Source organism: Papaver somniferum, unplaced genomic scaffold, assembly GCF_003573695.1.
Source record: "Papaver somniferum cultivar HN1 unplaced genomic scaffold, ASM357369v1 unplaced-scaffold_79, whole genome shotgun sequence".
Taxonomy (NCBI): domain Eukaryota; kingdom Viridiplantae; phylum Streptophyta; class Magnoliopsida; order Ranunculales; family Papaveraceae; genus Papaver; species Papaver somniferum.
Window position 1 is genome coordinate 1,497,213 of NW_020650859.1, and position 26,483 is coordinate 1,523,695.

A 26,483-nucleotide genomic window follows, 5' to 3' on the forward strand; every position below is an offset into this window, starting at 1 on the left:
GGAGCATTTTGAAGCTTGGAAGCATACTTCTCTTTCAGGTAGAAATAAGAAGATTTGGTGGAAAATCTTGTATGTTGTTCCTTGGCATTTGTGGCTGGAAAGGAATAGTATAACTTTTGGTGGGAGGGATAAAGAGGAGGAGGAGTTAATTTTTCTCATTAAACAGACTCTAACACTTTGGTTTTCTGATTCTTAAGTTTTTGATGGCATTTCTATAAGCCAAATTTTGTTTCATTGGAATTCTGTTGTGCATACATGATGTATTGCATAGCACTTCCTTGGTTGTAAATATTTTTTTCTTTAATATAACTTTCTTTTTTTTCGAAAAAAAAAAAAAAATTCAAAGCTCTTGATTTTCCTGGTAATAGTTTTGATTAAGTGTTATCTTCCTTAATTGGGGTTGTAGATTACTTCAACTGGTTCCTATTGACGGTGTGCAGGTGGTGATGAAGTAGAAGATGACTAAGTTTCCTAATTAGATTGCTCGTTACATTGCTTGTACTCTTTTGAGGTGGGTTAATTTGTTTTTGTTTCTTCAATTTGGGATTTAGGGGTATTCGGATATCATGAGTTGATGATGTTTTTGTTTTCCTTTGGTTGATTCCAGTTGGGTCATTCTTAGGTTCCATGACATGAGATTTTAATAGCGCAAGAAACTAAAGCTGGTAATTGGTTATCAAGAATTCAGGGTTTGGTTGTATGCAGAACTTCGTTATTTTTGATGTTTTGATCTATTTTTTATTTTTTTTGGTTTTGGTGATCTGATCAGTTTTTTGTTTAAATGTTGATTTTGAAGATGAGGATGAATATTTGTGAAGGACCTTATGGAATGGGGATGTGTTTGTTTTCATGAAGTGGTGAAATACAGGTATAGTTTGATTTTATTTGACTGAAATCATTTATGTTTCATCAATGATATCTTGGCCTCCTGGTGGCGATTGAACTATGTGTTTTTTTTTTGAACTTTGCTTTTTCTACTGTGAGTTCATTGTTTTGTGTATGTTGTTATTTTTAGTCTCCTGCTTACGAGATGTGTGAAGCAAGGATATAGACTTTTCCTTGGAATGGGAGTTACACTTTAAAATAGATTTTGAAACTGAAGGTAGGACTTCTTTTATGCTTTTTAGTATTGTTAAAGGTTGGCTTGTCCTGATCTAATATGTATATACGAGATAATGAAAATATATAGAGAATGTCAAAGACGGAGAGACCTATAGATAACTGTTATGCTTTTAAATGTATCGACGCAATCCCTCTACCTCCTTGGCAGAATTTACAATTTGTTAAAGGACATCAAAGCTTTGTTTAGTAGTAAAATAAAAATACTATATGGTTATGGGTGTCTTATCTTGATATGAAACAATGTGGCAGTGGCATTTATGAAGGTGTTGAATTTCAGTTTGTTTACATCTTCTATATTGTCTTATAGCTAATGGATTTCATACTATTTTCAGGGATTGAATAATTGATGATGGATTTGATGGTGGTGGTGGTGTAACTATGATTACCTAAGGTAACTGCTATGGTGAGAACTTTCTCAGTTTTCTTTTGTTTTCAGTTGTTTTCCTTAAACCCTTTCTTTTATGATTATTTTTAGTTTATACTTAGAAATATGATTTCTTAAGATGATGTCCTCTAATGTCTTATTTAGATGGAAAAATATAAGAACTATGACTTCTGGAGATGTACTAAAGTTTATTCACATGGACAAAATCATGCCTTCCAGTTGGACAATCATACATTCCTCGGTCAAGTATAGTGAAGATCAACTATCCCAAGTACGAAGATATATAATATCTTAGAGTTTATTGATGATTGTTGGTTGGGTATTTGATTGCTAGTTAATTGGTTTTGTATTGGTTGTTGATTGAATATTAAGGCTGCTGGAGACATGATCATACAAAGTCAAGTACATAAACAAAAATTTATTGTATTCGAAAAATCTCCGTCTCAAAGAGAATCTTTTAGGGCAAAGTTTTTATTAAAAATTTAAAGATATGTGCACTTAGAAAGACAACATTTTTGTAATATCATGTAGACACATCTATATTGAAGTGGTATTGTGATAGGTTAATGTTCTCACTTAGTTTTTCGCAGAAGATCAGTCTAGTTAGTGTTGCAAAGGGTGTCTTTATTCTTGTTTAGTTCTTAGTTTTTAGTTAGTGTTATGGGTTGAATACAGGGGAACAATTCAGTTGGAGAATCCTCACCAAGCAGGGATAGTTTACCAGTGGAAAGCATAATCGAAGACCTGCAGTCGCGGATCAGAAAGCTCCAACGATGGCGTACGGTCAATACGGTAAACTAAATTCTCGTTCTGACATTATTGTTGATGTTCTTTTATTTTATCATTTCCTTGTTTAAGCCCTTGAACTCCATATGATTTATTTTTCTGGCCGGTGCTTTGGACCCTTCTAATGTATGCTCTTTTTGGGTATTCACTCTACCAACGAAAACGTCAGTAACAATGACTGCACAAGTGAATTTGCTGGAACACCAGTAGATTTTGATGCCCCTTCTTTTATGTTTTTTTTTTACATGGAACTTGGTAACTCATCAGTTGTTGGGGATATTAGGGGTCAGTTTAAAATAAGATACATTGGGTTTTAAGTAGGGGATCCAAGCATGTGTCGCCCATCACATGTCCCTGCTCGTACTGTAGTTCAGTGAACCCACCTTGATTGTATATATATATATATATATATACAATTTTGAAGCTGACTAGTTTTACCAAATGGTTCCACTCTTTTTAGAACTTGATATTAACATGGTCAGTTTTCTTCCACTATTGTTTAGTATGTACCATACTAATAAGTCCTTTGTTACACAAATAATACTTGTTTAGTATCTCAGGAAATTCCCTGCTTGAGAAGTCATACGGATTGATTTCTTTCGTAGTCCAGTATCTGAACCGGAAACAACACATCCTATAGTAAGTAAGTTTTACCTGATTGTTTACTTATTTTTTTTTGTATCAGTCGTATTAACCCATTGGTTAATTCAAGGAAATGTGGAATTTCAATACAACAGGGCAGATTTAGCTTACACTTATTAGGCTAGATTAAACTTTAAATGAGAATATCTTTTGAAGTTTGCTGCAAACACAATTTAATACAATATTGGGAAAATATATTTTTCATGTACTAATTTTGGTTCTTTTTTAAGGTGAATAGTGATGAGATATATACTGGTTGTTTCTGAAATCATTGTGTATTTTCAGGTTCAGGAACAAACAAAAGTTTAATCTTTGTGCCAACTGAAGAAGGTTCTACATAACTTTCATTTTTCTTCTTTTAGCTATTAAATGTGTTAGTTCTTTGAGTTTTTGTGTTAAAATGTGCCCTTTATGTTGCTGGATTCCACATTTATCTTTTACTAAAATTTATTAGGACTTGAATTATGCGAATTCAGAATTTGAATCCTCTTTGTGTGATTTTAATTAAACTAAATGTCAACTGAATTCAGTCGTGGGTTGGCAATGAATACAATGAATGTTTAATGGAATGGAATTTGGTCCAACATTATTATTTGAATATTATTTAATTTGAGTTTGATATTCTTCTTATCTGAGCTTCATTTGAATTCTCATTTGAGATTTAGTCGGATTCAGTCAAGCCAGACGGATCAGTCAGATTCAGTCAGGCCAGACAACCAATCTGAATCAATTTTATTTTTCTTTTTTTATGTTAAGATTTATATCTATGACTGATTGAAGTCAGTCATAAAGTACTGACCTTAAAATCGGTTGTTGATATAAGATTTTCAACGACCCCTAGAGACACGTCATAGTTGAAAAAGACGCTCAAACAGCGACCCTTTCTTCGACCGACAATGCAAACCATAAATACTAGTTAAATGACTTTCTTTGTCAGTCACGAAACTGCTGATTTCCATTACAGGGGAACAATTCAGTTGGAGAATCCTCACCAAGTCATAGATATTTGGAAAGCAGGGATATTTATATCAAACTTTCAGGTTCATAAGTTCTTATATGTGGAGATCATCCTAACAAGATTTCGAAACCTAATTAAGTATAATCGTTGATTAGATACATGTTGAATTACTACTTTTCTATATGTTTTTATTAGATATTTACTAGATATTTATGTTATCCTCATGTCGTGCCGTTACGACACAGGTTATTTCTTATACATATTATGACGTGTTTTTTAACGTGTTATGTTGTGCCGTGTCACGAGCTTATCCGTGTCGAGTGATGTGCTGGGCCACTGTGTCGATTAGTCAAACGCAACCCGTCCCATGTAATTAACTTTTTGTTCCATGTTAGGCTAAGTCACGTGCTGGGCTGGGTTGTGCTCAAATTTTCGAGTGATGTGCCGGAATGTGCTTGTAACACCCAGTGTTTTTAGCATGGTGCATGCTAAAAGATGTGCCATGGCTCGAGATGAAGCTTCATCCAAAGCTTCCTTTGGATAGTAAGATGCATTTGGATAGGGTCCATATTTGATGTTAAGGAAGGTACATCGCATAGGCATATTGGCCAAGGGACGATGTTGCATCATCATGATGCATTAGGCCAGTTGGGAAGATGGCCTCGAGTTTGCAGCGTAATCAGTGCGCATTATGAAGGCTATTGTCCTAGAGAAAATATCGCACAATCATTGTGCATCATGCCAGAGAGGGTTGGACGACAGAATATTATTGCACAAACATTATGCAAGAAGACAGAAGCCATTATACGCAATCATTGTGCGCAAATGGATCATTGTACGCAAACACAATCATTGGGAAAAAACGAAATCATTGTGCGAAAACGAAATCATTGTGCACTAACGCGATCATTGCGGATGAAAAGTGAAGCAAGCATGTCAATTTGGTCCCCTTACCATACTTGTAGAAATTGAAATTTAACATATATATGGATAAGTAGTTGGTTGAAGGTGCATATGCGGACCATGCACCATGTAAGCTTCATAGATTATCCGGAAGAGTATAATGATGCCTAAGGCTCATTTATAGTTATGTAGCCTTACGAAGAGGGCATTTGATGCTTAGGCATCACAATGCCATATCGAGGACCCAATGATGCATAATCATTGTACATCTTGGCGGAATGGACTATACGGACCAGGCCATTACCATTTTTTCTAGGACACAGCCTTGCAAACGAGTTTGGCTTAAGTTGCGGTCCCTTCAGGATTAACTACGGTCTGTGCTTGATCCATCACGTTGGCCACTAATATCATCTAAGCTCGGTAACTCGATGCAAGAAATGATTGCGGCCAAGCTTTAGGAGGCTTAGTTGCATACCATCAAGTGGATGCTCATACTTCCTATCAACCTATAAAGAGTTGGTAACCGAAGGTTGGACAAGATTCGGCGGTATGATGATCGCTCATCTAGAAAGGAAATTCAGTGATGAAATTCCTACGTTGAGGCAAAGCTAGTGATGCATGCAAGATGCATTGGCTTAGGCCTTGTACCCTTTTTAGGACAAGGGTAAGGTTGGAACGATGCGGAAGCTAAGTTAGCCGCATCATGCTCTATGAGCATGCTTGTAAAGTCGAATAAACGTGCATTTTCCTAGATTTGAGGCCCGGATCGTAACATCATCATGGCGCATCGGGGAAGTTACGGTCTGCGGGGAAACGCGCCAAAGGCACAATTTTCCGGTCATTCACAGTTGGTATCAGAGCAAGTTATGATATAACACTAGAGACTGTGCGTTATGTACTCATTAACGAGTATTTCCTCGAAGGAAATTCTAAGTTAGTTAGTAGGCCAACTTATGCGCAAATTGGTAGGGTAGGCCAATTGTCGAACGAAAAGCATAAACTTTGCTTAGTATTGTGCCAGTGCTTGGCCTAATTTAGGCACTTGACCTCCGGAGACTGTCTGGGATAGTTGGATGGTATCCATCATACTATGGAATTTGGGTTGATCACCCCTCACCCGTCCGGGACGCAGTGTGATGGCATTGCTAACGTCTGACAAAACCTGAGGACATGCCGTCTGGGGAGGTAAGTTAGCATTCCGGGGGAGTAAACAGTTGGGGACGTTGAAAGACCGGCGATTCCAACTACTCTGGCACTGGGCCACACGGTACTGCAGAAAGAATGGCTTGTCATGTTGGATTTTGCCAAAATCTTGGCGAATGGCCCTGTGAGCTTTGAGGATTCCTGAGTATTTGGTATGGGACGAATACTTGAGGAATCTGAACCCTAGTTTGGTTGAATTTCATGGACGAAATTCTTTAAAGGGTGTAATAAATTAACACCCGGTGTTTTTAGCATGGCGCATGTTAAAAGATGCGCAATGGCTCGAGATGAAGCTTCATCCAAAGCTTTTACTTTGCATAATAAGATGCATTTTTCCATGGGCCAGATTTGGTGTTAAGGAAGGCACATCGTGTAGGCATATTGCCCAAGGACTGATGTTGCATCATCATGATGCATTAGGCCAGTTGGGTAGATGACCTCGAGTTTGCAGCGTAATAATTGCGCATTATGAAGGCTATTGGCCTAGAGCCAATATCGCACAATCATTGTGCATAAGTCCAGAGAGGGCTGGCCGACAGAATATTACACAAACATTGTGCAATACGACAGAAACCATTGTACGCAATCACTTTGCGCAAACGCAATCATTGTACGCAAACGCAATCATTGGGCACAAACGAAATCATTGTGCGAAAATGCAATCACTGTACACTAAGGAGATCATTGTGGGTGAACAGTGAAGCAAGCATGTCAATTTGGTTCCCTTTCCATACTTGTAGAAATTGTGATTTAACATATATAGGGAGGGGTAGTTGGTTGAAGGTGCATATGCGGACCACGCACCACGTAAGCGTTATTGCTTATCCTAAAGAGTATAAATGATACATAAGGCTCATTTATAGTTGAGTATCCTTACGAAGAGGGCATTTGATTCTTAGGCATCACTATGCCATATCGAGGACTCGATGATGCATAATTATTGTGCATCTTGGCGGAATGGCCTATACGGACTAGGACATTACCATTTTTGCTAGGACACAGCCTTGCAAACGAGTTTGGATTAAGTTGCGGTCCCTTCAGGATTAACTACGGTCTGTGCTTGATCCCTTTAGAGTAGGGAATGGTACGTAGGCAGCCGCAATGAGTTGCAGCATTGTCGATCCAGGACGTTGGCCCCTCATATCATCTAATCTCGGTAGATCGATGCAAGAGATGATTGCGGCCAAGCTTGATGAGGCTTATTTGCATTCCATCAAGTGGACGCTCATACTTCCTATCGAGCTACAAAGAGTTGGTAAGTGAAGGTTGGACAAGATTCGGCGATATGATGATCGCTTATCTAGATTGAAAATTCAGTGATGAAATTCCTACGTTGAGGCAAAGCTAGTGATGCATGCAAACTGAATTGGCTTAGGCCTTATGGCCTTATACCCATTTGAGGACAAGGGTAAGTTTGGAACGGTGTGGAAGCTAAAAGTTAGCCGCATCATGATCTACGAGCATTCTTGTAAAGTCGAACGAACGTGTATTTGCCTATATTTGAGTCCCGGATCGTAACATCATCATGGCGCATCGGGGAAGTTGGTTCTGGGGGACAACGCGCCAAAGGCGTAATTTTACGGTCTGTCACAGTTGGTATCAGAGCAAGTTCCGAGATAACACTAGGAACTGTGTGCGATGTACTCATTAACGAGTATTTGCTCGAAGGAAACTCTAAGTTGGTTGGTAGGCCAACTTATGCGCAAATTGGTAGGGTAGGACAATTTTTGAACGACAAGCATAAACTTTGCTGAGTACCGTGCCACTGCTTGGCCTAATTTAGGAACTTGACCACCGGAGACTGTCTGGTACAGTTGGCTGTTATCCATCATACTATGGAATTTGGGTTGATCGCCCCTCACCCATCCGGGACGGAGTGTGATGTCATTGCTAACGTCTGACAAAACCTGCGGACGTGCCGTCTGGGAGGTAAGTTAACATTCACGGGGAATAAACAGTTGGGGACGGTGAAAGACCGGCGAATCCAACTACTCTGGCACTAGGCCACATGGTACTGCAGAAAGAATGGCTTGTCATGTTGGATTTTGCCAAAATCTTGGCGAATGGCCCTGTGAGGTTTGAGGATTCCTGAGTGTTTGGTATGGGACGAGTACTTGAGGAATCTGAACCCTAGATTGGTTGAATTTCATGGACGAAATTCTTCAAAGGGTGTAATAATATAACACCCAGTGTTTTTAGCATGGCGCATGCTAAAAGATGCGCCATGGCTCGTGATGAAGCTTCATCCAAAGCTTCCTTTGCATAGTAAGATGCATTTGGCCATGAGCCAGATTTGGTGCTAAAGAAGGCACATCATATAGGCATATTATCCAAGGGCTGATGTTGCATCATCATGATGCATTAGGCCAGTTGGGTAGAAGGCCTCGAGTTTGCAGCGTAATCATTGCGCATTATGAAGGCTATTGGCTTAGAGCCAATATCGCACAATCATTGTGCATCAGTCCAGAGAGGGCTGGCCGATAGAATATTACAGAAACATTGTGCAATACGGCAGAAGCCATTGTACGGAATCATTTTGCGCAAACGCAATCACTGTGCACAAACGAAATCATTGTGCGAAAACGCAATCATTGTACACTAATGTGATCATTGTGGGTGAACAGTGAAGTAAGCATGTCAATTTGTTCCCCTTTCCATACTTGTAGAAATTGCAATTTAACATATATAGGGAGGGGTAGTTGGTTGAAGGTGCATATGCGGACCATGCACCGCGTAAGCGTCGTAGCTTATCTGAAAGAGTATAAATGATGCATAAGGCTCATTTATAGTTGTGTAGCCTTGCGAAGAGGGTATTTGATTCTTAGGCATCACTATGCCATATCGAGGACCCGATGATGCATAATCATTGTGTATTTTGGCGGAATGGTCTATACGGACCAGGCCATTACCATTTTTGATAGGAGACGGCCTTGCAAACGAGTTTGTCTTAAGTTGAGGTCCCTTTAGGATTAACTACGGTCTGTGCTTGATCCTTTTAGAGTAGAGAATGGTATGTAGGCAGCCGCAATGAGTTGCAACATTACCGGTCCAGCACGTTGGCCCCTCATAGTGGAAGCTAACTTAGCCGAATCCTGATCTACGATCATGCTTGTAAAGGCGAATGAACGTGCATTTTCCTAGATTTGAGGCCCAGATCGTAACATCATCATGGCGCATCGGGGAAGTTACGGTCTACGGGGCAACGGCCAAAGGCGTAATTTTACTGTCCGTCACAGTTGGTATCAGAGCAAGTTCCGAGATAACACTAGGGACTGTGGGTGATGTACTCATTAACGAGTATTTCCTCGAAGGAAATTTTAAGTTGGTTGGTAGGCCAACTTATGCGCAAATTGGTAGGGTAGGCCAATTGTTGAACGACAAGCATAAACTTTGCTGAGTACCTGTGCCACTGCTAGACCTAATTTAGGCACTTGACCACCTAAGACTGTCTGGGGAAGTTGGATGGTATCCATCATACTATGGAATTTGGGTTGATCACCCCTCATCCGTCTGGGATGCAGTCTGATGTCATTGCTAACGTCTGACAAAACCTGCGGACATGCCATCTGGCGTGGTAAGTTAGCATTACGGGGGAGTAAACAGTTGGGGACGGTGAAAGACCGGCGAATCCAACTACTTTGGCACTGGGCCACACGGTACTGCATAAAGAATGGCTTGTCATGTTGGATTTTGCCAAAATCTTGGCGAATGGCCTTGTGAGCTTTGAGGATTCCTGAGTGTTTGGTATGGGACGAGTACTTGAGGAATTTGAATCCTAGTTTGGTTGAATTTTATGGACGAAATTCTTTAAAGGGTGTAATAATTTAACACCCAGTGTTTTTAGCATGGCGCATGTTAAAAGATGCGCCATGGCTCGAGATGAAGCTTCATCCAAAGCTTCCTTTGCATAGTAAAATGCATTTGGCCAGGGGCCAGATTTGGTGCTAAGGAAGGCACATCGTGTAGGAATATTGTCCAAGGACTGATGTTGCATCATCATGATGCATTATGCCAGTTGGGTAGATGGACTCGAGTTTGCAGCGTAATAATTGCGCATTATGAAGGCTATTGGCCTAGAGCCAATATCGCACAATCATTGTGCATCAGGGCAGAGAGGGCTGGCCGACAGAATATTACACAAACATTGTGCAATACGACAGAAGCCATTGTACGCAATCACTTTGCGCAAACACAATCATTGTACGCAAACGAAATCATTGTGCAAAAAAGTAATCATTATACACTAACGCGATCATTGTGGGTGAACAGTGAAGCAAGCATGTCAATTTGGTCCCCTTCCCATACTTGTAGAAATTGAAATAACATATAGATGGAGGGGTAGTTGGTTGAAGGTGCATGTGCGGACCATGCACCACACAAGCTTCATAACTTAGCCGGAAGAGTATAAATGATGCCTAAGGATCATTTATAGTTGTGTAGCCTTGCGAAGAGGGCATTTGATGCTTAGGGATCACTATGCCATATCGAGGACCCGATGATGCATAGTCATTGTGCATCTTAGCGGAATGGCCTATACGGACCAGGCCATTACCATTTTTACTAGGATACATCCTTGAAAATGAGTTTGGCTTAAGTTTCGATCCCTTCAGGATGAACTACGGTCTGTTCTTGATCCCTTTAGAGTAGGGAAGGGTACGTAGGAATCCACAATGAGTTTCAACATTGCCGGTCCAGCACGTTGGCCCATCATATCATCTAAGCTTGGTAGCTCGATGCAAGAGATGATTGCGGACAAGATTGATGAGGCTTAGTTGTATTCTATCAAGTGGATTCTCATACTTCCTATCAAGCTACAAAGTTTTGGTAAGAGAAAGTTGGACAAGATTCGGCGGTATGATGATCGCTCATCTAGATGGGAAATTCAGTGATGAAATTCCTTCTTTGAGGAAAAGCTAGTGATGCATGCAAGATGCATTGGCTTAGGCCTAAGGCTTTATACCCTTTTCAGGACACGGGTAAGTTTGGAATGGTGTGGAAGCTAAGTTATCCGCATCATGCTCTACGAGCATGCTTGTAAAGGAAAATGAACGTGCATTTTCCTAGATTTTAGGTCCGGATCGTAGCATCATCATGGCGTATCGGAGAAGTTATGGATTGCGAGGCAACACGTCAAAGGCGTAATTTTCCGGTCTGTCACAGTGCTCGTGCTGGAAAAACGCAATTTACACCTCTACCATAGTATACGATACTGGAAAGAGGAAACATTGTGAAGATAAAGAGCAAGTTGATAATGAGGAGAAAAGAAGTTGTGAAAGAAACTTATTATGTGACTGAGGAGATAGTTATCAAAAGGAGGGAGGTTAGAGTTGATAAAGGATGTGCGTTCCAGTTTGTCGATTTATTATATGTCTTTGTTTCAAATCCCAACTTCAGAGGATCATGGGATTCTCACTCACAAGTGTGTTTGGAATCCAAAGGTACACAAAAGGTAGTCTTATTTATTTCGACATTGTTTGATAATGCTTCTACTATTATGGCACTATAAGTAATTCTCTTATGATCAATAGTTGTTTGTTTTGTAATATATCTGCTGAATCAAATCAATATGTCTTCTTACATTTTTATACAACTAGACATATCTTAAATTATTTCTTATATGGGTATAATCAAGTCATTGGACATTCTTATACAAAGTAATACAAGTCCAAAGATTCTTGATTTCATTTTGTTCTTAGTTTCTTCATCATTGGATGCAAGTTGATAAATGGTTAAGATCTAAATGAAATATGATCCGTTAACATGATTATATTGGCATAATCTTGACATCTTGGCGCCGTTTATTTTACCAAACCCAATCGGTAACTAATTTGATGTTAATTTTTTGGTGACATGTTATTTTTGTAAATCTCTACACTCCAACCAAAAATGAAAGCACTCCGAAATGTATAAGACCATCTACCATTTTGACTATCCACAGTCGAAGATTAACATCCGAAACTAATATTTGTGGATGATGAAGTTTCGTATTTCGAAATACTATCATTTTTGGTAGCACCGTAGGGTTTTATATGAGGAACATGTCCCCAAAATATTAACTTCAAATTCATCGTGATTCCGATTTGTAAGAAAAAATGATGCCACCATGTCATGATAATGTCTTTCTAACTATGTCATCGGATCCTTCTTTTTTTTTTTTTCAGGCAATACATAAATATTATCAACCATCCATCCACTTGTACCTAATGGTGAAAAGCTAACCATATAATATTAAATAGAATAAGAAAGATCGTTTCTATTTTTCCTTTTATAAATGTTAAAACTCTTAATAACGACTCATTTCCTCTCTCAAGGACACATGTATTCATTACGATACGATAATTCTCAGTACTCACAAAATTACTTTCCACGGTGTATCACAAATGTACTGGTCAATAATATTCGGCTAGAACCTATCGCCGGATCCTAAGGCCAAGCACTATGAGAGGGGCATCCCTTCCCTATACCTCGTATGTAGGGAATGGATAAGGGTCACAAGGCAGCCTCATAATGGTGTGTTTTTATTCCTTCCCTGTACGAAACGGAAACTGAGTTTCTGTGTGAATAGTGCAAAACGGATACTTAGTATGCGTTTTTTTTTTCAATTTTTTTTGTTAGAAATATATTTGTATAAGGAAAAAAAGATATTTTAAAGTAAAAAAGAGAGCTATAATAGGTAAAAAAGAGATATAATAGATAAAAAGAAAACGGAAAAAGAAAATTTAGTTAAAACTAAAAATACCAGAAACGGCTACATAGTTCGTGTAAAAAGTCACGGATACTGAGTATCCGTTTCAACTAAAACACGAAAACTGAGTATCCGTAAAGCAAGATTTTAAACTCAGTTTTCGTGTCATTTGCCTTCCCTACTACCTAGATCAGATGTGATCCAGTTTTACTAGTTTTACTGGTAGGAAACAAATATCCCTACTTGTATATGGATATGAGAGACCATTGGATTTGGGTTTTTACAAATTTCTCTACATATGAGGATATGGAAGGGATAAAAGGACACCATAGTGCTTGCCCAATGGTTCACTATTCCCTATGGAGGGTTCAGAGGGTACTATGTAGCAACTTCGGTATGTAGTGCCAGGGAACCGTCCCACAAACCAAGCAAGTCCCGCCTACCAACCTGGCTGATACGGCATTAGCTCGTGATTAATGTTAAATTAGCAATATTTACTGGCAAGACAAGAGGGTGCGCAAATAAATAAATCTGGATGCGCATAGGAAACAACGAAGCAGTGACTCACCCCACTGTACTAAAAAAACACCTCGCAGTCAAACCTCCCCAATTTCACTTTCCCCTTCTTCTCTTATCTCCACCCCCACTCTCTCTAATGGCTGCATTCTGCTCTTCCACAGGGCAGTTTGTAAACCCTAGTTTCAATACATCTTCTCCTCCATCAACCTCATCATCATCATCTTCTTCACGACCCAGGCGCAAATTATTAGCACCCACCACCACTGCACTCTCAGCATTTCACTCCTCCTCATCTCCTCAAATCCAATGTGAAAAACTCTCTACTAACTCAAAACCCAAATCCCCAAAACCCTTGAAACCCCAATCTTTCCTCACCAAAACCCTTATCCTCTCCGCTGCAACCGCTTCTCTTTTTCACTTCTCCGGTGGCGGCGGCGGTGGTTGGAATGGCGGCGGCGGCGGAGGTGGGGGTGGAGGTGGTGGTGGAGGAGGAGGGGGTTCTGATTTCTGGGCGAAATTGTTTTCTCCTTCAGCAAATGCGACGGAAGAGGAAACCCAAGAGTGGGATTTCCATGGGTTACCAGCTAACATTTTAGTTCAATTGAGTAAACTGAGTGGATTCAAGAAATATAAGATTTCTGAGATTTTGTTCTTCGATAAACGGAAGGGTGTGACTATTGGTACCGATGATTCGTTCTTTGAGATGGTATCTCTGAGACCAGGTGGTGTTTATACAAAAGCTGTTTTGAACAAAGAACTTGAGACATTAGCTACTTGTGGTATGTTTGAGAGAGTTGATTTGGAGATGAAGACGAAACCAGATGGCACATTGGCTGTAACGATATCGTTTACAGAGAGTACATGGCAATCGGCTGATTCGTTTAGGTGTATTAATGTTGGGTTGTTGCCACAAGCGAAGCCGATTGAAATGGATGCTGATATGACTGATAAGGAGAAGGCTGAGTTTTTTAGGAATCAAGATAAGGATTATAGGAAGAGAATTGATAAGGCGAGGCCGTGTCTGTTGCCAATTCCTATTCAGAGGGAGGTCTTGCAAATGCTCAGGGAGCAAGGTAATGTGTAGTTCTATCTTGCTTGTTTAAATTGGGTTGGCAATCCTTAAAATTTAGATTAATAGACGTAGGAATTGATAACTTGGGATACACAGAACATTAATACGAATGCGCGAGATAATAATTGTGGTATCTCAATGAATTAGTAGACTAAGTTAATGGTTTTGGCAGGTAAGGTAAGTGCCCGTATGCTTCAAAAGATTCGTGACCGTGTTCAGAAATGGTACCATGATGAAGGGTATGCTTGCGCACAAGTGGTGAATTTTGGTAATCTGAATACGAAGGAGGTTGTGTGTGAAGTTGTAGAAGGGGATATTACTCAATTGGTTATACAGTTCCAAGATAAGCTTGGGAATGTCTGTGAAGGAAACACGGATCTTGCTGTTGTTAGAAGAGAATTGCCCAAACAGGTTTGTTGGGTTCTTTATTGTTCATAGATTAAGTGTTTCACCATATCGTTCTTTTGAATTTTGGAATGTGGTTGTTTGTTTCGCAGCTTCGACAAGGTCATGTGTTTAACATAGAAGCAGGAAAGCTAGCTCTGAGGAATATAAACTCCCTTGCATTGTTTTCTAATATTGAAGTGAACCCACGACCAGATGAAAAGAACGATGGGGGAATCGTAGTTGAAATAAAGCTTAAGGAACTTGAGCAACAGAATGCAGAAGTGAGCACAGAGTGGAGTATCGTACCAGGACGTCAAGGTCGTCCTACCCTGGTAATTTATCTTTATATTCTCTAAAACATGTGGTTCATTACTCGAAATATGTGGATATTGGGTACATTCATAAATTGTTTACACCAGCTGCAGTATTTGACATCGATTGGTGTTCTATTTTCAGGCTTCAATCCAACCTGGTGGTACTGTTACAATTGAGCATCGGAATCTCCAAGGGCTGAACAGATCCATAATTGGGTCAATAACTACCAGTAACTTCATTGATCCTCAGGTAATCTGCTAATTTTAGTTGTTTATTTTAAATTTCTCTTGGCAAATGTCATCTGGGTACCAGGATATAGATTCCTATCCTGTGTCAGGTAGTAAATTTAAAGTACAATAGACATGGACTCACAATGAACAGTCACCCAAGTCTTTTTCTTGATCGGTTTAAGCTATATCTTTGCGTATCATTTAGAGATTGTTTCACAGCATGGATGTATGACTTTTATCTTCAGGATGATCTTGCTTTCAAGTTTGAATACGTACATCCGTATCTTGATGGCGTAAAAGATCCTCGCAACAGGACCTTCCGTTCAAGCTGTTTCAACAGTCGTAAACTAAGCCCAGTCTTCACAGGAGGGCCAGGGGTTGATGAGGTTCCACCTATATGGGTTGATCGAGCTGGTGTGAAAGCCAATATAACAGAGGTGATGCATCTTTCATAATATGTTGTTAGTTGCTTAGAAGTGAACTGTTGCTATATGTGATGTAGATACTGAACTTAAAGCCTACTCTCACATTTCGATTATCGCGATTTTCAGAACTTCACCCGTCAAAGCAAATTCACTTATGGTCTGGTGTTGGAGAAAATCACTACCCGTGATGAAAGTAGCCATATATCTCAAAATGGTCAGCGGCAGTTGCCAAATGGAGGAATCAGTGCAGATGGACCTCCCACAACTCTCAGTGGCACAGGTGTTGACAAAATGGGATTCTTCCAAGCAAACATCACACGGGATAACACCAAGTTTGTTAATGGTGCAATTGTTGGTGAGAGGAATGTGTTTCAGGTGATTTTCAGTTAAATATTATTTGATTTTCCAAAAACACGGTTTGTTGTATCTTGGAATTTGATCCCTGAAGTTCGATCCATCTAATCCTTTCTTATTTGTGTACTTGTACAAAATTGCAGGTAGACCAAGGGCTCTTTGTTGGAAGCAAATTCCCATTCTTTAACCGCCACCAGTTGACATACACCAAATTCGTCCAGTTGAAGCCGGTTGAAGAAGGTGCTGATAAACCACCACCACCTGTTCTAGTCCTCCATGGTCACTATGGTGGCTGTATCGGAGACCTCCCAAGTTATGATGCCTTCACACTTGGTGGGCCTTACTCTGTTCGGGGTTACAACATGGGTGAACTTGGAGCTTGCAGAAACATTCTTGAGGTAGGTCGTCCTACTGCAAAAGCTAAATATCTTCTCATAGTCACCGATAGCTCGCTTCAAACTGCATTATATTTTATAAAAACAGTTTCTCAAACCTAACTCTTACAATACATCCAGGTGGCGGCTGAGCTGCGGGTACCTGTGAGAAACACTCATGTATACGCATTTGTTGAGCATGGAAATGATTTGGGTAGCTCAAAGGACTTAAAGGGAAACCCAACAGAATTTTACCGGCGTGCAGGTAATGGCTCCTCATATGGTGTTGGTGCAAAGCTAGGTCTTGTACGAGCTGAATACGCCGTGGATCACAATTCTGGGACAGGGGCAATTTTCTTACGGTTTGGTGAGAGATTCTGAGGTAGGATTTCCATAATCCTTAGACATATATTGCAAAGTTTTCTTTGATACTCGTTTATGTTAGTGCGGTTAATTAGAGATTCAGGTTCAATTATAGAGCCTTGAATTTGGATAAGAGTCATTAGAATATTAGTAGAGTATTTTGTAAATTTACGAACTCACTTTTGTTGGATGCCTGGAACTGACTGGTGATGTACTTCAATGATCAAAACTTCTTTTCATGATCTGGTAACTGATTTCGGTACAGGGAAATTCTCAGTAACTTTACATTACTGTTTCAAGGATTTTCTAGCACTTTGTGGTATGTTGCACACAGTCAGGCTTAGAAGTAGTTGTCAGCTGCTGTTGCTTCGCTGCTACTTCCTTTGGCAATGTCATTCTGAACATGAGCAACTTTTTTGGGGGGAATATGTACTTCTGACACCATTAATCTCTGGTTTAAATTGAACTTAGAATACTACTGAGCATGTGCTGTGGAATCAGTGTGCGAGCTTTTCCATTTCAGCAGGGCCGGCCCAATTTGAGCATCCTACTGGGCACTTTACGCAATTGCCCAAGGCCCAAAATTCTCCACAACACCCATGAACTACACATACCTCATACCTGCTGTGGTCGTCTGAAAGTGAAAGGTGAAATTAGGCTAAGGCCCGAGAAAAAATATATATTCACTTTCAGGTCCAAGATTGTTTTTAGTTTGTGAAAACTACAGGGAGACCCATTCTTACACATTTTCCTACTGTGAAATCCACCCTCACAAAATCTCACGGGCGCACCCAAAAGCAGCCAACAAATTATTTGCAGGCCCAGAGTTTTCAAAATTCGTTTTTTTTTTTTTTTTATTTCCCAGTTTAGCCTCACTTTCAGTTTCAGTATATCCTGTTTATTTTCGAGAGATTGATTATCGAGAGAGATTACCGAGAGAGATTCAATTTACTCAACAAAGCTTTAGCCTCACTTGTCCTTGATTACCGAGAGAGATTCAATTTACTCAGCAAAGCTTCAGGTTCGTTCGTTTTTATTCCAATCTTTGATTCTGATTTTTGTTTAATCTTGATTCGCTTCTATGTCTTAGTTTCTGTAAGATTAGGATCTATTATTTTATGTTTCCGAAGCTTAATTTAGTTTTTCGAATCGTTTTTTAGATTTTTTGAAGCTTGTTTTTGAATTTTTGTTTATTTTCTAGGTTTTGAATTTGTTAACATCAATGTAGATCTTTTCGATTAAATTTTTTTTGTTTCGATTTCATCTTCCGATGTTGACATACCAATTTACTAGGTTTTACTTCTGTTCAGTTGAATTTTTTATTTGATTTGTTTTTCCATTCTTATTTTTGATCTGTTATCTGTTATTGATTTTGATATCCTGTTGATTTCTCATCTGATTATGGTTAATGTAGATTGTTTGCTGTTGTTGATTTGATCTTTTAATTTTGAGTAAGAATTTTTGTGAAGCAATATGCAGGATAGATATGTTTGGTTTTTTCTCTTTTGTGTTTTGCAGGGTGAAAATGCCTGTTGGTAGTGCACTAGCTGTAAATCACTACTTCAGTGAATTCTTAGCACATCCTGTTGATGTCAACACAACTTTGGAGTCTTTGAAGACAGCATGAGGTCTCTAGTCAGGAACAAATGGCTGAAGTTGGGAAAGAAAGATGCAGTAGAAAAAGCCAACAAGAAAAGAGTAAGTCTGGTATTGAAAATGCTGACGGATCTTAGAAACAGTTGGGCGATAGATGCCAATGAAGACATCTGAGATGATATTACGCGTCAATCTGATGAAGATGAGCGTCAAATGTGAAGCTGTGCATAATAGAAAGGCTCAAACATAACTTTGTTTTAACCTTGTTTTAATCGCCAGGACTGGGCTTCTCAAGTTTGTCCACGGTTGCCATTATTCGTTTTGGTGAATGAATAACAACCCACTGATCAGAACTTTTCAAATCTTTGGAATAGAAGACTTGGTTCGCCTCTTCAAAAAGAGTTGCTGGCTCGTCATGCAAATTACCGGAACTCCTCATATTATTCAGCTTAACCAAAACTAAATGCGAATCTGGACAAATTTTAATTCCACTACCTGCCTTTACCCAATCACAGTAGAACACCGTCTCATGAAAAGTAGTATAGTCTAATTCTAGGATTTGGTTGATCACTCCATACCACTTTGATAAGTGAGTTTCTGGAGATTTATCACCTTTATTCCTCCTAAACGTTGGTCTATGCCTCTATGCAGATACCACTATCTTGAGTACAACGGTCTTCCTCGTAAGACCTTGGAGAAAAAACAAAACCATTTACGCGGTATTTGTCTAACTCTATCGCTCCAACTGGACCCCATGCCAATCGCCATAAATCGGAATCTGTTTTGCCCTCCTTCGTTAGCTATGCAAAACAATACTGACAGTAGTCAACAAGTGATAAACTTGCAACAACATATATATTCTCTTTAGCTATAAGGCAAACTGAATTGTACTGCGTAATGTAAGTTTGTGTGTATTTTCATTTATCAAAATTCAAATAGGCTGATAAGGTAATGTATATTGAACTTCTCAAGTACTAACAAGTGGAATGACATATCTTATCAGCTAACCAGGTAATGAAGCTTGTTTGTTTTTCCACCTCGTCCAATGTGATCTCCTTACCAGTAGAATCTAAAATGGGTAATACTCCATAAAAACAAGATAAGACATGTTAGAATAGTTGGAAATCAATTTCTTGTTTTCCAAAATGTAATTTGAAGAAAAAGTAACTATGCAGCATAAATACATACCGATAATAGTCGAGACCCGGAGGGTTTATTCGAAATAGTACCCACCGACGTATTTGTACAAATTGTATGTTAGTCAGGGTTACTTTCTTAGGTTTGATTGAGGACCTACGTCACTGAACTCCGAATATGGATGTAAAAATGCTTCCCAAATGGCCTTGTGATTTCCATCCCTGCCATTTGGCATGAACTCCTTTGCACCGTAGGACACTGTAATAGACCCTTCTTTGTATCTTTTATTACTTGGTATGCTTTTGCAGCTCTTCATTGCCCTGTTTCAGTACCCGCATATTATATATGAGTAAAACAAAAGATGGGCATACAAAACAAAATAATACACAAGTATACGAACTATTTACCTTTCAAAAGGGTACATCCACCGAAACATAACGGGTCCACAAATCAATGCTTCATCAGTCAAATGGACCATATTGTGGACACTTATATCAAAAAACGAAGCTGGAAAGTATTTCTCAAGCACACACATTGCCTCTGCAACCATGAATTCAGCCTTTCGGAGATCACTTTTACACAGAACTTTGGAACACAGTATTCTAAAAAACAAGCTGATTTGATGAAGTGCAGTACGCAGCTCTTTATGGCATGGAAAAGCATGCTGAAGCAGAACCGGCAATAGATACTCCATAATAACATGATAATCGTGCGATTTCAAGTTAGTTATACTCGGCGTTTGCATATTGACATTGTTGCTTATGTTGGACGAAAAACCAGAAGGAAATTTAAGATCTTTAAGAATCCTGCAAAAATCAGCGTTTTCACCTTTGCTCAAGACAAACACCAGCATTGGTTTTACATCAGCTCCACTAAGAGGGTTTTGTGTAGTCCACTGTCCACAATGGAGCCCTAGCGCTTTTAATTCTTCTCGTGCATTCCATGAAGTCGCAGACTTATTTTGATTATCGAAGAATGTCTCCACAATGGAGCCCTATCCACTCCAAATGCAGCATCAATAAAAGCACTTCAATCTGGAAATACATCTGACTTGCTCCTTAGCCACATTCTCCGGTGGATTTCTCATAGCAAATATGAACCGGCTGATCCTCACCATGCAAGACCCAAGTCACATATGTCTTGTCAATACCGTTTTCGTACAAATGTTCCTCCACTATCCCAATACTCTGACGATGTCTATTTTCACATTTAGCACATGGGCAGGCACAATTTGATTTCCAAAAACCATCTCTAGATGCATACTGAATGAAAAACTTCACCCCATCTCTATATACTTTACCAAACCTATCTGATTCAAACATCCATGATTTATCCACTTCTCCCGACATTCTGAAAGTTAAAAACAAGCAAATGCATCTTTATACCATGAAGATAAAATAACCCATTACAACATACAAACAGGTGCATGGAATGTAAAAAAAATAAGAACTAACTGGTCATAAGTAATGGTGAACTAAATTGAGAATTCAGGATATAGAGAATCAAGATGCGCTTGTTGGTTGAGTTGTTGAATCGGTGGAGGAAGCTTCTGAAGTAGGAAATGGTGTTCCTGGTGACGATTTGGGGTCGAGTTGTGGATGAAGATTAGGGTTGGCTGTAAGCGATTTTGAATGTGAAAGGAGATGATGTTAACTGCAGAAACTATGAGTTCATGTATGGATGCAACAGGGAGTTAAAAGAGTTTTTTGGTGTTCTAGCTGGTCAGGGACATACAAATTGGCTGGTGAACAGAATGGGAACTGTGCTGGAGTTGGATGTAGAAGTTAGTCAGCAATTCACAGAGTACAATCTTGAAGCAACTAATAGAGTTCATTCATCCGAAATATTAGAATGGAATTATATATTAAACAACAAATAGAAGGAAATAGACTAACCTGGATTAGGAGAAGAAACTTGTTGTGTTTTGATCCCTGCTGCATAAATTAACTCTTGCAGAATCAGAACAGAGAACAGATCTAAAGAAAAAATTACGGAAAAAAAGAAAGAGAATAAAAATATAAAAACTAACTGGTCATGAGCATGGTATAAGATGCAAAAATGGAATAAAACTCACAAGCCATCTGTGCAGCTCAAAGCACACTGATAACAGTCAGGAATAACATGTAGTGTTTGATAATTCTCTACCATCACTGAGACCACCAATTCTGTATATACAGCACTACAGCGATACTACATCTTATTTTGTTTTTTTCTAATTGGTAAAAATAGGATTGAAGAATCTTACAAAGAGTAATCAAGTGAAAAAGCAGGGGAAACCCAAAGAGAAAGAAGGAACAGACTCCACCAACCCAAACCCAAGAGACCTTAAAACCCACAAAAACAAATGTACATTACAAAAAACATATACCCCATCAATACTACATTAAGTTTGGTCTGTCATTGCAAGAGCTAGACTAGAGGCATATTCGAACAGTAGAGATCCTTTGGAGTGGTCGAGATGAAAATTAATAAACCATATCTACAACTGTGGTATTCTTTCGAATTAGTTGTAAGTCGGGTCATTCTGATAGACAGAAGGGTGATGGTTGCTCAATTATACAGTAGTAAGATGAAAAAGACTCCAGATAATTTTAAAGAGCAAAGCACATCAAAGAGACAAGCTGCATTTTATAACCCATTCAAAAAATACTACTAACCTAGCTAAATTTCTCCCACCCCCACGATTATGCAAACTTTCAAGACAAGCGCGAACTACAAGATTATAAAAGAAAACACAACAAAACTCAGTGAAAAGTGATCACTGAACTGCAGAGAGATGTATATCCCTACCCGCACCCAGCCAACAGTGTCACCACAATGGTTGCAGTAAGTGTGTAGCACCTTTTCACCTGTTGGATGAGTTCTCCTCGCTACTACTCTGGAATGCACATTGGCGCTGCAAAAATGTCGAAATATATATGAATTAAGCATGGTTCTGTTTTATCGATAAGCACAATCAGAAACACGTTGTAATATCAAGTCAAACGAAAGTGCTAATTTAGTTGATTGTGAAGTTGGGGACAAAAAATTAAGCGAAGAAAATCGAGCACGAGGAAGATAGGATTTTTCTCTGAGGTTTTGGGACGTCGCTTCGATTGATTGATCAGGAGGAAGGAGTTATTGATGGCGGGAAGACATTATGTTATTCTATTCCAATGGAATTTTTTTTGTTATAGAACTTTCAGGCTGGGTTATGTTCGAAGAAAAAGTTGCCTAGGGTTAGTTGTGGAGACCGAATAGACACCGAGTATACCCCGGGTGTAATAATCGTACATTTTTAAGATTTTTTTTTTTACCTCTTACATTTTAAAAATGTTTTGAATGTGTAACTCATGAATATATGTGAAGATAATTAACCTCGTTTAATTGGGGCCCCAAAAAATAACCAGGGGCCCTGACCAATTTATACCCACACCATAAATCATAGGAGTTACCAAAATTCAGTGAAAGGTTTATTTTGCCCTTCTCTAATAATAAAAATGAAAAACCTATTAATCCTTAATCCTAAACCCCATTTCATTTTCATTTGTAAACTAAAAAAATATCAGTTCTATCTTTCTCGCCTTTTCATCACGACTCCATTAATGACTCCAAGTTTACTTTTTTTCTTCACCCGATTGGATTTTTTTTTTCTTCACCCAATTAGAAAGTAAGTGAAGTAAAACTTCCTAATCTACTTCCTATTTGCGTTAATTTGAAGTTTCGTTTGTAGGTTTCTAACTGAAAAACAACAGTTGCAGAATAAGAGTCGTCAACCTCGATAGTTATCTACCCTAACGATTTTTCATCTGCATGTTATTTGTATGAAAAATCGTTGATGTCTAAGGTGTAGGAGATAACGACTTTTTTTCTGGGTTTTAAGATTTTTTCCCGTAGAATAGAGTCGTCAATGTATTATAGAACCAATTGACGATCCTACTCTGACGACCCTTTTTTATACACTAACGACTCTATATGACCAAAAACTACCTTTCTGTCTAAGAAAATGGAAGGATCGTTATCTTAATTCAGTAGAATCGTCATTGTGTATTTAAGAATCGTCATCTCTTATGATTACATATATGACGACGCTAAGTGTTATATTTTACAAAGAGTTTTGGTTTTAGAGTCGTTCTTGTGTAAACAAAACAACATAACGACTCTAAGTGACCTAGCTAAAAAGGGTCGTTAATGTTTATCACATTACCCTAACAATTTTTCATAACCTGGAAAAGTTGCAGGTTTAAGTCGTCATTGGTAGTGTCAATAAAGTGACGACATCAGAGAGTCGTTTGGGTATATACCCCCCGACTATGACGACCCTTACACTGAGTTGTTCCATAGTGTGGATGAACCGACCACTTGGAGCACAAACAGACAAATCGAAGGATATAAGATGTTTACCTGATTGTTTTGAGCTTCGGGTTCCTCATTTTGAGGGTTGGTTCCTTCATTTTGAGCAATGGGTTCTTCATTTGCACCATTATTCATGGCTTCCTCTACTAACATGTCTTCATCATACATCCAATTCAAATGAGAATGCAAGATAATCTTAGTATCAACACAATCATGTTTGTTATTTGAAGCTTCACCAATATCATTTCCTCCACTATAATCACTCATTTCAAATAACCCTAACTTTTTTCCCAAAAACTCAATTTCTCCTTCTCCACAACACAAAAACACAATTTTTCTTTTATCAAAAATTTATCCCTAAATTTAATTTTAATCTAACTAAACTAATTAACAACTTAATTAACTTAATTAACACTTATGGTTTAGGGGTAGTTTAGAAATTTAAAAAATATTGGGATAAGGGATAACCACCAATTGCTATTTCATGACCCTTTTTGTCCTGTCGTGTGAGGCCCCTAATTATTTTTTGGGGCCTCCAATTAAACTAGGATAATTAAGTGTAAAGAGTGACAGTGGTTGGGGTTCATTTTTCACCAGTTGAAATATGGGAAAACCTAGTAATTTTAGATGGGTAATATCAACTACACATAATTCTTACTAATAAGAGGTGTCATATAATTATTTAAAAAATAACCTCAAAAATACTATGACACTTGAAAAATTCTATCACACTAGACAATAGTTGCAAGACTTGTGACCTATTTATTATGTGATTTAAAAGAAAAGCATGACAAATATCTGTGTTACAAAGTAGCTCGTATGGTGTAGTGAACAGCAAGCCGAGAGTAATTCAATTTCTATACCATTATGTACCAAACAACCAGCAAAACGTTATTATGTCAGAAATTCGATGGACGAGATCCCGAGGGTTGGTTATTTCAAGCACAATTAATTTTTGAGTTACGCAAAAAAATTTTAAAAGATTTTGCGAAGGTATCTAGTGATCACCTTATTGGTAGCCCGTTCAAATGGTATAAGTGGATGCAAGATTATATTTTAGGGTCTTGGGAGAACTTTTGTTTTTTTTTATTTAAGCGTTTTCGAAGCGAGGATCCAACCCTTGCGTTAGCTAATTTGCAACAAAATTTAGATGAAAGCCGCGAATATTGGAAGTCTGCTTTCCAAGAGTTTAAAGATCATCAAGGAGCTAAAGTCGTGAATCCACATCCTGTTGCAACTACATATGATTATCCCACCATTGGAATTCTGAAATATAATGAGTTGATTAATCTTTCTGATGACGTTAATGTTCCTTTGGAAGTTGTCGACAAAGAAAACCAAGTTGTAGCCGTGTCAAGATCCGACCTTGGGGGCAAGGTTCTATTTAAGGAGGGTGGAATGGTAAGATCATATGTGGAGCCGGTATGCATAGAGGAATTTTTGGGCAAAGTCCCGTTAAAGGAGGGTGGAATGATAAGATCACGTCTTATCTGTCCTGTCAACGTTGTTGACCCGATACGTTGGTTAACCATATTTTTTCTTCTTGGTCCATTATACGTGTCAAGTCTAGCAAAATTATGGAAGCCTCCTTGACTAGTGAATGCGGAACGTGCAAATATGAATTTTATGGAGAACTCCATATTTATTATTATATTTATCATGATTTTATTATTAATTAAAATAAGTATTTTATTTTCATTAAGATTCTCATAGGATTTGTTTTAGGGTTTGCTTTCTTATTTTCCAGATAAGGTAACCTATAAATAGGCTTTTTCCATTTGATAATTAATAAGAAGAATATTAAGCAAATTGCTACCCTTTAGTTTATTGATTTCTTTGAATCACGATATTTTGAACTTCAGCTGCTGGCCGTTCAATAAGAAACAAATCGTTCCTTATCAATTTTTATCACTAAGTTATAATGGAGCCAATGCTGAATGGTTAATCCACAACCATCAAGCAACAATTACTCATCTCCCAGCTGTTGGGTCAGACCATTCCCCCATCCTCCTTCGTTCTAAACCTCTTGCTCAAACCCAAGCAATCCCTTATAAAATTTTAGTCTCTGGCTAGACTATCCCGAAGCTCTCCAAATAATAAAGGAATGTTGGGAAACACCAGTCGTAGAGTCATATCGGCGATTAAAATTAGTTAAAATTAGATAACTAGTTTTAACTAAGCTAAAATTAATTAAAAATTAGACTCTCTTTAGGTACGATCAACTCAGTCCATGTCTCTAATCAAGATGGCAGCAAAGATGGACAATTAGCAACACACATAGAGGAGTTAGAACTATTGTATGATCAAGAAGAGAAAATATGGAAAGAGAAGTGTAAGGAGAATAGTTTGCGATTTGGAGATAGAAATACTAGGTTCTTTCACTCATGCACTCTGAATAGAAGAAGGAGAAATAGAATTTTGATTTGGAGATAGAAATACTAGGTTCTTTCACTCATGCACTCTGAATAGAAGAAGGAGAAATAGAATTTCATCTTTAGTGGATAAAAATGGAGTGACCCACACAACCCATGCTGGAATTTCAGAAACTCTTACTCATCACTTTAAAGAATTTTTGAATGAACCTACTTCCCTGCTCCTTAACCCGGTCACAGACCTGTTTTTTGTAGAAGTTTCAACTGCGGAAAACGCCACTCTTATTGCAATCCCCTCCTCTTCTGAAATCGAAAAGGAG

At 38.5% G+C, this 26,483-nt stretch overlaps 1 protein-coding gene across 1 annotated transcript; it reads left to right on the top strand.

The window, feature by feature from the left end:
* The first annotated feature begins 13,282 nt into the window (after window positions 1–13,282).
* Window positions 13,283–16,994, top strand: LOC113344687 (protein TOC75-3, chloroplastic-like). The gene is made up of 8 exons (XM_026588612.1): window positions 13,283–14,276; window positions 14,448–14,686; window positions 14,773–14,994; window positions 15,119–15,226; window positions 15,453–15,644; window positions 15,759–16,007; window positions 16,130–16,384; window positions 16,502–16,994. The coding sequence occupies exons 1-8, from the start codon at window positions 13,340–13,342 to the stop codon at window positions 16,739–16,741; spliced, it is 2,442 nt and encodes an 813-aa protein (XP_026444397.1). The 5' UTR covers window positions 13,283–13,339; the 3' UTR covers window positions 16,742–16,994.
* The last annotated feature ends 9,489 nt before the right edge of the window (window positions 16,995–26,483 follow it).